The sequence below is a fragment of the Zonotrichia albicollis genome, chromosome 13 (genome assembly GCF_047830755.1).
Source record: "Zonotrichia albicollis isolate bZonAlb1 chromosome 13, bZonAlb1.hap1, whole genome shotgun sequence".
NCBI lineage: Eukaryota > Metazoa > Chordata > Aves > Passeriformes > Passerellidae > Zonotrichia > Zonotrichia albicollis.
Window position 1 is genome coordinate 15,411,983 of NC_133831.1, and position 15,582 is coordinate 15,427,564.

At 47.5% G+C, this 15,582-nt stretch overlaps 3 protein-coding genes across 12 annotated transcripts in view; 2 read left to right on the forward strand and 1 right to left on the reverse strand.

The window, feature by feature from the left end:
- The window catches only part of LOC106630510 (hydrocephalus-inducing protein homolog), a 71,512-nt gene extending 68,620 nt beyond the window's left edge, over nt 1-2,892 (forward strand). For 3 of the 10 annotated variants that reach the window (XM_074551091.1, XM_074551093.1, XM_074551092.1), the window contains one exon: nt 777-2,890. In XM_074551091.1, the coding sequence (XP_074407192.1) occupies nt 777-945 (169 nt within the window). In that variant the 3' untranslated portion in view covers nt 946-2,890. Of the gene's footprint in view, nt 1-776 lie in introns of all 10 variants that reach the window. The other 7 variants (XM_074551097.1, XM_074551096.1, XM_074551095.1 and 4 more) reach the window with 4 other exon arrangements.
- A 2,344-nt stretch (nt 2,893-5,236) lies between these two features.
- NUDT7 (nudix hydrolase 7) lies at nt 5,237-9,779 on the forward strand. The gene is given in 4 exon segments (XM_005492548.4): nt 5,237-5,540; nt 6,947-7,105; nt 8,952-9,216; nt 9,219-9,779. Coding segments are annotated over 4 exon segments (825 nt in total). The 5' UTR covers nt 5,237-5,252; the 3' UTR covers nt 9,332-9,779.
- The window catches only part of LOC106630380 (hydrocephalus-inducing protein homolog), a 29,747-nt gene continuing 23,581 nt past the window's right edge, over nt 9,417-15,582 (reverse strand). The window contains exons 26-30 of the mRNA XM_074551102.1: nt 14,966-15,175; nt 13,618-13,755; nt 13,122-13,299; nt 12,493-12,644; nt 9,417-11,910 (exon numbers count right to left, since the gene is read on the reverse strand). Coding sequence (XP_074407203.1) covers nt 11,908-11,910; nt 12,493-12,644; nt 13,122-13,299; nt 13,618-13,755; nt 14,966-15,175 — 681 coding nt within the window. The 3' untranslated portion in view covers nt 9,417-11,907. The remainder of the gene's footprint in view (nt 11,911-12,492; nt 12,645-13,121; nt 13,300-13,617; nt 13,756-14,965; nt 15,176-15,582) is intronic.

Genomic DNA, 15,582 nt, shown 5'->3' on the forward strand with positions numbered 1-15,582 from the left:
CACCAACTCACGCTACCGATGGGTGTCACTGAGTCACAGGGTGGGACAGAGTGGAAGGGACCACAGTAGGTCATCTGGTCCCACTTCCCTGCCCAGGTGGGGTCATCGCTGAGCACAGGGTTGTGTCCAGAGGGCTCTGGAATAATTCCAGTGAGGGACACTCCACACTCTCTCTGGGCAAGCTGTCACCTACACAGGAAAGAAGTTTTTCCTCAAGTTCAGGTGGAATTTCCTGTTCGGATTCTGCCATTGCCTCTTGTCCTGTTGCTGGGCATCACCAAGCACAGCCTGGTTCATCCCCCCTAACACCCTCCCCTCAGTCCCTCTGACTGGGATGGGGAGGTGGGCATGGAGTCAGGCAGCCCCAGAGAGGCAGCAGAAACACCCACAGGAGCACAGAAAGATCTGTGGAAGGCCACATCATCTGGCCTTGGAAGGGAGGCACTGGGAAAAGACACCATATGAAACATCACGCTCCTGGAAGGAGCAGAATCTGGAATGAGAGATCTGGGCAGCAGCCAGTCCCTAGCTCTGCTTCCTTTGGGGACAAGCAAGGCCTGCTTCTCTACATGGAACCCTGTGTGCTGTAGGTGGTTCCCAGGCACTTAACAGGTCATGGTCCTGCCCTTGCACCTCTGTGCAGTGAGTGCAGTTATTTAATGTGCTGCTCACTGCTTGCACAGAGAGAGGATGCAACACGGTGTGCTTTGCAAGGAGGCAGAAAAGCAGCTGGCTGGAAATGTTTCTCTGGCTAACACCAATCCCCTTCTTCCTAGGATTCCTCAGCTGAGGCCAAGTCAGAAGAAGGTGCGGCTGATTTTGAGAGGCAGGGCCCGGGACAAGAAGAAGATGAGGTTTGGTAAACCCAAACGCTCGGCGTTACGGCAGGCACAGGAGAGCCCGAAGCCCAAGAAGAGGGTGCACTGGAAGCTGCCCCCTGAGTGACAGCGTTTGTGTCAGCTGGAGCCTCCACAGGAGCCAGCAGCACCGTGCCTTCTGCTGCTGGTGGTCTCCCACCCTTCACCAGAGACCTCCGCAGCTACCCTTCCAGTGAACACCTCTAGCTTATCTTTTAGTTACCTAAGTTAATTCACTAACTGTTGTTTAATTGTTGATTAAACAACTGGCAATAAATCGTTAGTTGTCAGCTTGTCTTGGTTGGAAAGACAGGTGTCTGCAGGACCTCTCTGGAATGGAGAATGTGACCCCCTTCCCTCCAAATTATTGTAACTGAAATTAAGGGGCTTTCAGGCAAAGATATGGGAAAAGGAGTAGCAGTTCTTTACTAGCATGTAAGGCAAACCAAAACAACACTGGCAGCAACAACAAACAGAACCAGATACCCAACCACAACCTTCCCTCCGCTGCAGGCACTTTCCCTTTGCTGTAGTTCTGGTCACAGCTGGGGCAGGGAAGGGAGGCAGCTAATGAATAAAGCAATTACTGAGGAAATTTTAATTAAGCTACACCAAGGAATACGCTGGAGAGCTCAAGCACTGTGTGATCAATTCGGAAGAACTTATTGCTGTGAGGGAGTCTATACAGGAATCAAACAGAGACTGAACAATGCTCAATTTGTTAAAAGGTAAATAAGAAAGTGATGAGAAAACACCCTGGTGAGGGAAGAGCCCTAGCCCTTAGACCCTTTCAAAATATACAAATAAATTACACTGAGATCCCACAGAGGTGGAAATACCTTCTTTTAATTGTTGATCACCTCACCCACGGGGTAGAAGCCTTTCCTACCTCAACTGCAACTGCCTCCAAAGTGGCTAAGATGCTATTAGAACAAACCATTCCCAGATATGGGATAGTGAAAGAATAGACTCAGATAAGGGAACACACTTGAGAAATTTTACATTCTATACGTGTTGAATTAGACATAAATTGAAGATTTCATACCCAGTGGCACCCACAAGGCTCTGGATATGTGGAGAGAATGAATGCTATCCTTGAGAACCATATTACCAAATTAATGGTTGAAAGCAGATTAGCATTATTAGAGATCAGAACTGCTCCGAGAAAGGGCAGAGGACTTTCTCCCATTGAAATGTTACTTGGGTTACCTTATCTGGGAAGGGAGGAGGGGTTGCCAATGGCTGAAATTAATGACTCAGCTCTCAGAAATTATTTGCAGGCAATTGCACTCTCTCTCATGGATCTTAGAAGAAAAGAGTTGTTACCCCAACCATCACCTCTAGACTTTCACATACATCAGGTAAAACCAGGAGATTGGGTTCTAATAAACTTGGAATGATGATGCCTTAACAGCAGCATGGGAAGGTCCCTTTCAGGTACTTTTAACAACTGAAACATTACCAGGACTGCAGAAAAGCTCTTGTGCCTCTCAAGTCAAAGGGCCAGTGGAAGCTCCTCCCCAAACTTGGACAGTGGTACAAGGAAGTGACCCTTAAAAGTTAATCTTCAAAAGATGATTTAATAGTGAACAGTCAAGGGCAAGACTGGACTGACCTCTGTATTTACCACCTGAGAGTCTTTTGCTCCTCTGTGGGCTGCAACCCCTTGGGCGTTGAGCAGTGGGAATATAAGGCAAACCAGACTTTGACAAAAGCGCAATAGGAGATTATGTTCTAAGCCTCTGCAAATTGCTGGATAAAGTGTCATGGCTTCTATGCTTCACCTCTACATCCCTGCAGTGTGCTGTTCTAGTGCACAGAGCTCAGGAAGCAGGTATGGACACTGAGGAAGGGAACCTTTGGTGCTACAGTCACCATCTGAGGTTTGCATCATCCCAGCAAGCACGGATGGAACTGCTGATGGCAGACACTGCACACAAGCGTGTCTACATCCTGCTTTGCTTGAGTGGGAGGAGAATTATGGACAGCAACCACAACTGACAAATCAGGAACTTTTAAATAGACTGAATTTAACACTGACCTCAGAAAAGACTGATTAATCTTACTTACAACTGCTTCACAAAAGGAGCCAGTTAGTGCTGACCAGACAGGGTAATTAAATCAAGGGGTTCAGCAATAAAAGGATAATAAAAGGAAAGGGTGGATTGTGAGAGATGAGGTGAGATTTTGCTGAAGCCAGAAGGTTCTTAGGTTAAAGAATGAAAGGTGTTGGTTCTATGGGGTGTTGTTTGGATTTGTTCTGGTTGGTTTGTTGAGTGTTTGTGAGCTGGGAGAGGGGTGGGGTTGGAGACCTGACTAAAAAGACGTAGGATGAGAGGGAAGGGGACCATAAATTTGCAGACAACAGCAAGGTGGGAGCATGTGTCAACCTGTTGGAGGGTAGGAGGGCTCTGCAGTGGGACCTGGACAGGCTGGATAGATGGGCCAAGTCCAACAACATGAAGTTTAACAAGTCCAAGTGTTGAGTGCTGTACCTTGGCCACAACAAACCCTGCAGCACTACAGGCTGGGGACAGAGTGGCTGGACAGTGGCCAGGCACAAAGGGACCTTGGGCACTGGTCAGCAGCCAACTGAACATGAGCCAGCAGAGTGCCCTGGTGAAGGCCACAAGCAGGCCAATGGCTCCTGGCCTGGGTCAGGAATGGTGTGGCCAGCAGGAGCAGGGAGATCATCCTTCCCCTGTGCTCAGCACTGCTGAGGCCACACCTCCAGTGCTGTGTCCAGTCTGGGCCCTCAGCTTGGGAAGGACCTTGGGATGCTTCAACATGTCCAGAGGAGGCAACGAGGCTGGAGAGGGGCTGGAACACAAACCCTGTGGGGAACCCCGGAGGGAGCTGGAGGTGCTCAGCATGGAGAAAAGGAGACTCAGGAGACTTTATCACTGTCTACAACTCCCTGAAAGGTGGTTGTGGTCAGGTGGGGCCCGGTCTGCTCCCAGGCAACAAGTGACAGAACAAGAGGGCACAGTCTTAAGCTGTGCCAGGGGAAGTTTAGATTAGATGTTAGAAAAAGAATTCTTCTCTGAAAGAGTGACGGCACACTGGAATCGCCTGCCCAGGGAAGTGGTGGAGTTGCCAACCCTGGACATGTTTAAAAAAAAAAGTAGATGTGGCACTCAGTGCCATGGTTTAGTTGATGAGGAAGAGTTAGGTCATGGGTTGAACTAGATGACCTTAAAGGTCTTTTCCAATCTAATTCATTCTGTGATTCTGTGAAAAGTTGGCAGTCGGGAGAGAATGGAAGTTCCTGAGTACCCATCCAATAGCAAAGGGGATAGGGACAGCCCTGACCAGGAAAGGGTATAAAAAAAAGCCATTTCCTCAGGGGGTGGGTGTCTTGGTCTGTCAGGCATGGGCAGCACACACCTGGCTCATTACTAATAGAGTATTCTTTTGCTTCGACCATTTGTCCCCAGTGAATTGTATCTAAAGGTTCGTGCATTTCCAACACCATGGAGGTGGAATAAGGTGATCTTTAAGGTCCCGTCCACGTTCTGTGGAAGGGACCTCCTCTGGTTCCTCCTCTCCCACCTGTGGTTCTGTGACTGGTCACAAATGCAGCCCTTTCACGGTTCTTCTCCCACTGGGAGCCGCTCCAGTGCCGGAGTTCAGGCGGGACTGGATGGAATCCGCGGAGCCTCCGCACGTCTGGGGCAGCGCGGCCCCGCAGCTCCTGGTGCAGGGACAGCCCGAAGGGGGAAAGGGAAAAAGGGAACTGTGGAAAACGCCAGTCACTTGTTTTTGAAATTTTAAAAGTTTAATAGTAATAAAATGGCTATAAAATAGTAATACAATTAGAGTAATAATAATTTGGACAATTTGAATTAGGACAATATGAGGCAATAGAGACAAAGAGTTATGGACGTCCGGGTACCTTTTTCTGGGCAGCACAAGCTCGAAAAAGGACACCCGTTAACAAAGGATTGACCCTTAAAAGCAATAGCCTGTTGCATATTCATATATTTCATACATGATGCATAAATTCCATTCAAACACAGGATTCTATCTGGTCAGTGCCCCCTTCTTCCTCTGAATCCTAACAGCGCCTTTGAGGCAGGAAGAAGTTCGTTTCTTCTGATAATGGGGCAATAATTTATTTTTCTCTGAAAGATTTAGGTGTCCTGTGGCTGCTGTATCGCTGCGAGTCCTTTCTTTTAAAAAAAAGTATCCTCCATAGCATCGTTTCTATTCTAACATTTTTTAGAACCTAAAACTATATTTAAGAGAAGTAACACAGCATTACTTTCTAACACAGCACACGTAATATTCATTTTAACATTTGCGAACAGCCAATCATAAAAAGCATGCGTTTGTCACCGGAGCGATCGAGCGCTGAGTGGCGGAGCCGCGCCCGCGCCGGGGGCGGTGCCGGAGATGGGGGCGGAGCGGGAGGAGCCGGGCCCTGCTCGCGGTGCCTGTCCCTGTCCCTGTCCCTGTCCCTGTCCCGGCCCGGGGCATGAGCGGGGCACGGCCCGAGGGTGCCCGAGCTCCGCTCTGCCCGCTCCTAGGCACGGCGCCATGGAGAGGGCCCGGCACCGCCTGAGGCAGTTCGATATCGGGGACAGGTTCTCCGGCCTGCCGCTGCCCAGAGCCGCCGTGCTGCTGCCGCTGATGGTGCGAGCGGGGCGGCTGCACCTGCTGCTCACCGTCCGCTCGCTGCAGGTACCGGGGCTCCGGGAACCACCGGGGCGCGATCCCTGCAGCTGCGCGCCGCAGTGCCCCCCTGCTCCCGCCCTTGTGCCCAAGGGCACGGCCGGGTGTTTTTACACTGATGTGATTCTGGTGTTTGCGTGTCAGGAGCACGCCAGGATCCCGGAAACCCGTGACGGGAAACTAACATTAGCACAGCCGGCAATGGTTGCTAACTTAAATAAGGAAACTGACCACGGAGCGCAGCTTTGTTAAATGAGGTTTTACAGTCTGCGGTTACTATAACTCCTTTCTCCCTTTAATATACAAAAGACAACAACGCAAGGCTGCCAGAGCTCTTTCTCCAGCATTTTGTTTTCTTCTACAACTCTTGTTTTCCGTCCGTGTGTCACATCAACTGCCTGTACTCAGGGATTACTTTTTTCTGTTGCTGGGTCTTACTTAAAAAAACAAATAGTCACAGTTACATAGCTGCTAAATTGATTGTAAATGTGTTTGTTACTGATCCTTGATGCACAAGCCTACTACTGGAATGTATTTAAAGCTATCTTAGAAATAGCTCACTTTTTGATACAGTCAGGAAGGGACACAGTCTTTGAAGCAATAACTAAATAATTTAATTTGCAATGAGTCAGCTGAGTCGGGTGTGTGTCTCCCTCCCTAAAGGCAGAAACACACACACACACTGACAAAATGGCAATCTTTGATCCTCTTTTGCAGTTGGGGCTGGCCCCTGTCCCCTTTCCCATTGAGTGCCTGCTCAGGGACTCAGGTTCTGCCGGCTGCCAACTCTTCTGTCCTTTCCCTTCTCACCCTTCTTCCTGTTCCGGTCATGTCTTCAACCCTACCCCTCTCCCACTTCTCAACAACACCCAACAGATTAAACAAAACACATTTTAACCGTAGATAACAACAGATAGGAACCGACCGACCATTTTCATTCTTTTGCTCTGTAATCTTTTGGGCTGAAGCAAAATGTTATTTCCTCTCTCATGGGTACGTTATTTAATTGTGTCTTTCAAAAGTTTTTGCTCTTAGAGTATTTTGATCTTGCTCTACAAGTTGTCTGTCTGGATTAATCTGTCAGTCATTTACTGATTACATAAACAAGATGATGCAAAATGTGAACTTTGGCATACTAAAGCAGAAGTTCCGGTATGAATTACACAATGGTGTACAGGTACAGGGTATTTTTTGATAGTGAGGATTTATGGATTAGCAGGAGATAGCTACCTCAGCCTTTTCTTAGCTGGCTACTCTTGCTAAGGCATGTTTCTTCTCCTTAACCACCATTTCCAGCTTCTTTGACTGGAAAGATAAACATAAAGGGATGCTGCAATACCAACACGTATCAGTGTGGATCCAGTAAGAAACATAAACCTTGTTCTATTTAACAGTAGTACTCCTTTACATTCCAGCTGAGAAGATCACCAGGGGAAGTGTGTTTTCCAGGAGGTAAAAGGGAAGACAGTGATAGAGATGACATTGACACTGCTCTCCGAGAAGCTAAAGAAGAAGTGGGTCTTCAGCCAGAGAAGGTGGAAGTCATCTGTAGGCTGATGCCTGGAATTGATAAAGTAAGTCAGCCTATCATTACAGAATAAGTTTGGGTGGTTTTCAGTTGTGTGGTTGGCAGTGACCTTTTCAAGCCTGGAACTGCCAAGAGGCACCACTTCCTCGTGTGCCCAGCCCGTGTGTCCAGCAGAGGCCAGGGAAAGGGTTCTTGCCCAGGGTTTGGTGTTTGTGAGAGCAGCTCTGGGGCACCCCACAGCCAGCGCTGCCCTGTGAGAGTTCAGCAGAGCCAGGAGAGCAGGCACAGCGAGTGGATGATGGATGAGCAGCCAGGCTGAGAGAGGGGGGCTTGCTCAGCTTGAAGGCTGCCAGGGGATTTGGCTGCTTTCTTCTCCTGGGGTGTCGGAGAGGGGACCATACCAGAACTCTTCTTGAGGCAATGGACACAGCAGCGGCACGGACATTGTGATGAGATGCAAGAAAGAAATCCTCTTCACCATGAGGTCAGCCCAGAAGCAGAGCAGATGTTGCTGACAGGCTGTACAGTCCCCATCCCTGGAGCTGTGCAGGGCTCACTCTCCCAGGCAGGGTGGCTGCTGTAGCCTCACGCTGTCTCGTTTGGTGTCTGCTGACTCCAGGGCTGTGCAGACAGAGAGGGGATGTGCACCTGGATTGTGTGCATCATCTTCCTCTAGCAGGGAGACTCCCAGAGGTGTCTTTGGAGCGTAGGTCACCATTTGTAAATTAACAGGTTCTCAATTTCAATAGCAGTGTTCAGTATTACATACGGTCAGTTTTCCCCTAGAACAGAGGAATTGCTGTTTCTGAAGATTATTTTTGTTTAGCAGGTAGCACTTTATCACTATGCCTCCTGTTCTTCTATCTGATAGCAATACCCTCTCCCCATTAAAAATGGAAAGAACTACTTTTGAAATTTTATTGCAAAAAGCTTTATTTAAGCTTTGTTTAACTTCTTAAATTATTGTACATTTTTGTACAGATAACCTTAAAGCCACATAGCTCAGAGGCAGTGTGTAAAAAGGATCAAATTTTCCCTGTTTTCCAGCCAATTACTTCAGTCAGTAGGAGAGATGGTGAGGGTTTTGGACCATGAGCATTGTACATGTCAGAGGACACTCTGTCTGCTCAGTATGTACATTCCAGGTGCTTCTGACTCAGACAGAAACCTTCCAGACTTGAATCAAATACCACAATCACTGTTTTGCTCTTCCTCCTTTCTACAGGACAGTGGTCTTTGTTAGTGTGAACAAATAGAACTAGCAATGTATCCTAAAGAATTTTGGTGTTTTGTTGATGCAAACTATGATTTCAATGAGTTTGCCTTCCCATGGAAGCAGGGATTACATTTAGAATTAAAATGTCCATAAATAATGTGTTTCAAATAGTGTTACATTTTATGGCTAAATACATTGCAATAATATTTCTGTACCTATAGAAAAATATTTCCATATTCTGGAAAATTCCTGGGAAAACAATACAGCAATATGATCTATGATAGGGAAAATCTGGATTAAAATTAGAATTAAAAAACATCAAGAAGGAAGAGCCATGGGAAAGCATGCATGCTTTTCTACTTCTGTAGCAAACTGGCAAGCCTTTTTAACTGCTCTGTGATTATACAGGATGAACAGAGTATTTGTAAAGTCATTTTTGACAGTACAAAAATATGACTTCAAATTCTTCAAGTCAAATTACATAGATTGCCATTAGGGGGACTAAATTGCATTGCAGTTGAAAACAATTCACAGGCTTCTTGTACTCATTTTGTAACAATGAAGTGATTTTTTAAGTAATGAACATTTTTACTTGGTACAAACATAAGTGTATGAGGGTTTTGTTGATTTTTTAAATTTACTTATTTATTGTTTGTTTTTTTCTCTCTCTTTTTAGATGAATAACTTGGTGACACCAGTTGTAGGATTTATAGAGGAAACATTCCAGGTCACTCCTAACCCAGATGAAGTGAGCGAGATTTTTGTTGTGCCTTTGGAATACTTTGTCAAGCCCTTAGATTACAAGACCTTCTCTTATAAAACCTCCTCAGGGTACTCAACTCGAGTACACTGCTTTACCTACCATGACCAGGAACACAGAAAGTCATTCAAGATATGGGGACTGACTGCACACTTTGCTGTATTTCTTGCTCTTGTAATTTTTGGAGACCTACCTTTGAAGTGGATTATGATCTTGACAACTTATTTTCATCCTCTGAGAATTACTTCACTAATTTGTATGCATCTATACATGAAAGAAAGAAGAGTAATCTGTGAGAACTTGGTCTGGCCATGAATTTATTTTGAAAGAGGAAAAAGGAGGTTGGTTCATTTCCTTTGTACCTATTTTTTGAAAGCTACACTTGAATTTCATTGGAATTGGGAAGTTTAAGATGACGATCTCTAACTAGATTAATACAATTTTTAATCTAAGAGCTGTGAGAAGCACACAATATTTTTTATGAAACAGACTTTGAAAAGGTGTGTTTCAGTTCTTTCTCAGTTTCAGTGCCTTTGTTCTGTGTGATCAGAGATACTTTCTGTGCTTTGCTTTGTCTATAATGAGATAATACTATTTGATGGAATTTGTGTCTGAGTTAGCCTAGGAAAACTTTCAGGGATCTGTCTGCCTCTTACATGTGCCATGCATGGACAACATGATCCATACAGTCTTGTGTGGTGTCTATGAGCACTTACAGAATGCACAATAAAAATATAAAAGGTTTCAGGTGCTTTCACAATCTTTTTTTGTTTAGTTTGGGTTTGTGGAGGGAAGAGGGCAGGTCAATATGTGCAATGAATTTTGGTTAATTTAACATTTCTCATGAGGCAATTCCATAGGCTATGGAAAACTCAGGATACAGGCAACAGGACTGAAGTTTGTCCCTCACCATCTTGTTATCAAATCTCACTCAACTGCTGGCAGGAGTCTTCTCCAGGACAGAAAAGTGGAGGTGAGGATTCATGAGGACAACCCACCAAATAAGCAACAACAGAGAGGGGTTCAGAACCTACAAAACAGCCCCTGAAGAATCGTCAGAGACCAACACTGCACAGCGAGAGCCTCTGAACAGTTAAGGACTGAATGCTCCACGCCAAACACACTGAAACCTGAAGACAAGATAAAGCAGTATAAATTTGAGTCAAGAAGTTGTTAGGAAAATTAATCCACAAACATCAGAGGTTTATGTCCAAAAAGGAGACAGAGGAGTCCTTTTTCTTTATTTGAATAAAGGGAAAGGCCATGGGGCATTCCCCTGGGATCTCTCCAATTTTTGGAGGACACAGCCTCCTTTTTATCCCAATTTCCAGCCACATTTCCCTTCTTTTTTCCCCCTTGGCTGAGGTACTTGAGAGGTTCAGACTTCCTGGTATGCCTGATACCAAAGATTTCCCTCTAAGGTATAACCCTCCCTTTTAATTTTTAATTCTTATGGAATTTAGGGGGGGTTTTCTTCCCCATTGTTTCTTTCATCTTTCAATGTCCAATTTAATTTAGCAGCAAACCTAAAGTTTATTTGTAAAAGCAAATATCTTTTTCCATTCATCAATCAGTGGAATCCTTCCCATTGTTTCTTTTATCTCCCAGTGCTGGTTTTATCTACCAGCAGACCCACAGCTTGTTTGTAAAGACCAATTTGCCATTCCTCTCAAAATCAGTTACCATGATAGCACAATCTGGCCAGTGTGTGATCACAGCTAGAATCCCCATTCCTTGGCACAGCTGGCACGTGTGCAGTTAGTTGGGAGCCAGAGAGCTGCAAAAAGGGGTGCTGCTGGGGATGCTCCTCTTGTTCAACTCAGCAGCACAGTGGCACAAGTTAGAGCAGTGATTTTCACTTTAGAACACCTTTGCCTTTGGGAGTGCAGCTCACAGAGGCTGCTCTTCTGGAGTCTGAAATCCCATTATGGATGGGAAAGCATGCAGAAGGCAGAGGAAGAGCATCAGGGCAGCCCTGCAGGGTTCCCTTGAATCGGGCAAGGAGCAAGGGCTGAAAGGCTCCTGCCACCCTCCCCGTGCCACCTGAGCTCCTTGCATGCCCCAGCAGCTTCCTGGTGCCTCTGGCTGCAGATCCAGCTAAGACCCAGTCATGTCCAGAGATAAAATCCTGAAGTAGCTCCACAGGTGCTTTGTTGCTTTGTCCCTGTGAGTTCTGCAGTTGCAAAGTCTGTAAACCTGCAGGTTTCTACCCAAAGCTGCTCATGTTATATTAGACCTGCTGATATTTTATACTGCACTGACAATATGTAGATACTGTATGAGCAATAAGTTCAGTCATAATGACCCACACAATCAGTGCCACACATCTCACACCTGACCAAGAGTGTTCTCTCTGAGCCTGCCACAGTCCCCAGGGTTATTGGGCCAAAGTACCCCAAGGTACTGTGGCTGCTCTCAGACTGTCATCCATGACCATCCCAAGGGTGTCACTGCCTTCAACACAGGGGTTACAGCATTAGTTCTCCAATTCCAGGGGCAAGGGACAGGTGGGACTTCAAGTAGTGGTTAAGGGTGGCTGTAAAAGCTCCAGGTGCTTCCCAGAGGTGGAAAGGATCCAGTTCTCTGTCCTGAAAAGCTTCACTGGGAGAAGAGGAAGATTGTGCAGGATCTCATGGAGTTTGCACCATGCCTGGGCAGGGCTCAGCCTTCACAGATTTCTTCCCTAAGAGATTCCTTTCCCTGCTTTATTGGTAAACAAGATGTGCCAATGCCAATCCTTGAGGTTCTTATGCTCTGTAGATTCTTCAAAGAGCTTCCCAGTTTCCCTTGGTCTTCTCAAGGTTTGTCTTCTGAAGAATATTTGGATGATTCAGTTTCTTTATCCTCAGCTGAAAACTCAAGGTTGGCAGTATCACTGGAGAAGAAACCACATGATTCCCATCATACAGGTACAGAAATTGCCTTTTTTTAAAAAAGTATTTTTTTCTGCTTAACCTCTGTATTCCAGAACAGGTGAGAAATACTTTATGGAATCATACACCAATAAAAAAAGTAAATGAGGGCTATCATAAATAAGGCCATTTGGAGATCACAAAGTTCACCAGTTCAGTTGCCCTTCTTGCCATTTACACAGCAAATGAAGAAGACTTTGCTGGTGCTTGGCCCTTCACTGACTCTGAATATTCTGCTCACTTTCTAGGTATAAACCCTTGAATACAAATATTTCTCTCAGTCACAAAAGAGAACACACCACAAGCTCTCCAAATTCAGCAAGTGGCCCAGAAATCTTGCAATCTGATTGTGGCAGTACCTATCTGAGAGCTCCAAGTATGGAGGATGGGCTGGCCACAAGCAAAGGCAGCTTTGGGAGGGAGCACAGCTGCTACTCCTCCAATTTCCCAAGTGGGAATAACCCTCCCACCTGTTCCACCAGACCCAGTGTGCTGCTGGGGGAGCCCCTCAGCTGAAGGGGCCTGGGGAGATGTTGGACACTAGCCTGTTGTTCAGGTGTGACAATCAGTGACCCATCAGGGACTGCATCAATGACTGCATCAGTGACTCCATCACCACAGATGGTCACAGATGATTCATCCTTTTCCTTTTCTTCTTCCTCTGGGGTTTTTCCTTCCTCTTGCAGTATCTCCTCTTCTGAAGGAAAAAATTATCCATAAATAGAAGACAAGGCACGTTGCCAATCCCATTGAAGCTGAGAAGTCCCACTTCCCCAAAACTGGCTTGTCCCAGAAACCATGGATGCTGCTGCTCCTCTCTGAATCCTCATGTTCATTCTCACTCACAGGGCATCATGTTATCCCCTGCAATGCCATGCACATCCAACCCTGCCAAAAGCCCTGCCAGCCTCTCTCACAAAAGCCCTGCCAGCCTCTTCCCAAGCTTTTCTGCCTGGCCATCATCTTTCCAGGACTACAACAATGTGCTGGCAAGATCCTGGGAAAAAGCCTAAATGGACTCAACTGCTCAAAACTCAGGAAGCAGCCAGAGAGGCCAAAGCATTGGTCTGGCAGCCCTGCAACTTCCAGGCTTGTGGAGATGGGTGTGAGCTGCCTGATGTGTGATGGCAGAGGGAAACCAGGGGATCTTCCTGGGAGCCAACACAGTGCTCACCTTTCAGCTTCCTGGGCCGGTACTTGGTAACCCCAGGGAAGGTCCCCTTTCCCTTCAGGGCGATTTCTGCTGGTTCCAGATGAGCCACTTGGACCTGGAAAGTCTTGTGGAAGGCTCCCAGCTTTCCTGGCAGATAATAGACCTTCAACACTTGCTTCTGGCCAGGTGCAAGGGAACCCTGCAGGGACAGGAGAGGAGGAAGGGACTGCATCAGAGCTTTGCTGTGGGATGGCTCAGGGGACAGACAGGCTGAGGGGACAGGTTCTCATCCAGAAGAAACCATCAGACCACATCACTTTCTACCTTCCTTGTGCCCAAAAGCTGGCACCTCCACCCCTGGGGTGCAGTGTGTGCTCCTGAGCTCTCACTGGGCTGCAGCCCCAGCATGGCTGGGGGGTTCCCCCCACTTTTTTTCCTCTTTTTCCCCCCTTTTTTCCTTTAATTCTCTCCTGGGCCACCTGACACAGGGCCAGAGGCAATGACTTGTGCTACTCACTGTGGTGGGCATGACCACGGGCACTCCAGGCAGAGGCTTTGCTGCAGTGCCAGTTCTGCAGTTTGGCACCACGAAGGCGAATTCCATGAGCCCGGTGTTCCGCAGGGTCACCTCTGCTTTGAGGACTTTGTTAAACTTCTGCAGAGAGGACAGAGCAGGGAGAAGTTACAGACACAGGCTGATGCTGGCAACCTCCTGCCTCTTTCATGGCACTGAAAGCACACAGCCACAGTGCAACTACACAGCTACAGAGAGAGGGAAAAGCCTTGGGAAGACCAGGAATAAATGAACCAGGGGACCAGGTTCTCTGCACTCTGAGGGGCCACCAACAGCCAGGAGAAACAGAGGAGGTGGCACTGAGACGTGTGAGATGAAGCCAAAAGCTTATGGAGTTAAAGAATAGAAGTTTATGGTTCTGCATGTTGCTGTTTGTGGTTTGGATTTGTTCAGGTTGGTTTGTTGGGTGTTGCTGTGAGCTGGCAGAGGGACGGGGTTGACAACCTGACCTGACCAAAAGGAAGGAGGATGAGAGGGGAGGGGACAGAAAAGTTGTTGGTCAGAGAGAATGGAAGTTCCTGAGTACCCCTCCAAGGGGAAAGGGGCCAGGGACTGTCCCAGCTAGGTACAGAGGGGATACAAAGATTGCCTTTTTGCTGGAGGGTGTTTGCTCCTTCCCGGGGGCAGGGAGACACACACCCAGCTCGGCTGAATTTAGTAATGAACAGTTTTGTTTTGCTTTGACAACTTTGTTCCCATGAATTATATCTGAAAGTCAGTGCATTTCTGAGAGGCATTCCAGAAGAAAAGGCACCTGCATGCAAATATTGGCAAGAAACAGACAGGCGACAAGAGAGACACACAGGACAACACAGGCAGTGCCAGCAACTGGAAGTATCTGTGGACTCTAAAGAGAAAAGAAGTGGGGATTATTGTGGGACATTGTTTTCAGGTACTGGAGTGACTGAAAGCCCAAGTTCCTCCCTGGATGATTTTGTGGATCAAGCAAGAGCATTTGACTAGAGCATCTCCTTGGAGCTCAAGCTTTAGGAGCAGATCAGTGGAGGGCCATCTCAGGGACAGGTCCCTCTGGACATCTTCCCTGGGAGCCTTGTGCTCCCCAGGCGGCAGGGTCAGGTGCCTTGGAGAGGACAGTGTCCTGTCCCTCAGCCAGGGCAAGGGAGGGAGGGGTGGGGGTGGCCATTTCAGTCCAGCTGGGATGCTGGACTGTCTCTCACAGGCTGTGTTCCAAGCCCCAGAGGCAACAGAGGGGCTGAGCGGGGCAGAGAGCCTGGGATGGAGGTGGCCATGATGCCAGCCAAGGAGCTGTGGCAGGAGCAGCCTGTGGTACCTGCAGCCCCCAGTCAATCTCCTGCAGGTCCAGCTGGTAGCTGGGGCACGAAGCCTCACCGGTCAGCACCACCTCGTAGCTGGGGCCTCCCTGCACGTGGCACAGCGCCCGGACACGCGCCACCATGTTGGCGTGCCCAAAGAAGGTGAAGGTGACCTGCTCACTCTCTCCTGGCTGCAGCTCACCCCACAGCGGCCGCACATCAAACACCTGCAGGGAGGGGAGATGGAGATGGTGAGAGTGGAAATGGATGCACAAGAGCAGCTGTGTCCTGAAATAAAGCAGAGTCGCAGCTGTGTCCTGAAATAAAGCAGAGTCACAGCTGGAGGGGCCTATTCCCCAAACACATCCTGTGCCCATGCCACTGACCAGTGGAGGGACCATGGGGAAAATCTCCCATAATCACTTATCCATGAGTATAGACTACATTAAAGTCTACCAGAATGTCTCCTGGCAGCAAGAAATTCTCTCTGCTGCAGAACTTGTCTTTGGAAACACTTATCGCTGTCTTCAGAAAACCAGGAGACTTGGAGGTGGGAGCCCTTGGAGCTGGGGGAAGGCTCATCTGACTTCTGAGGCCTTTCTCCCACTTTCTGACTTACGTGCTGGTTCTCTCA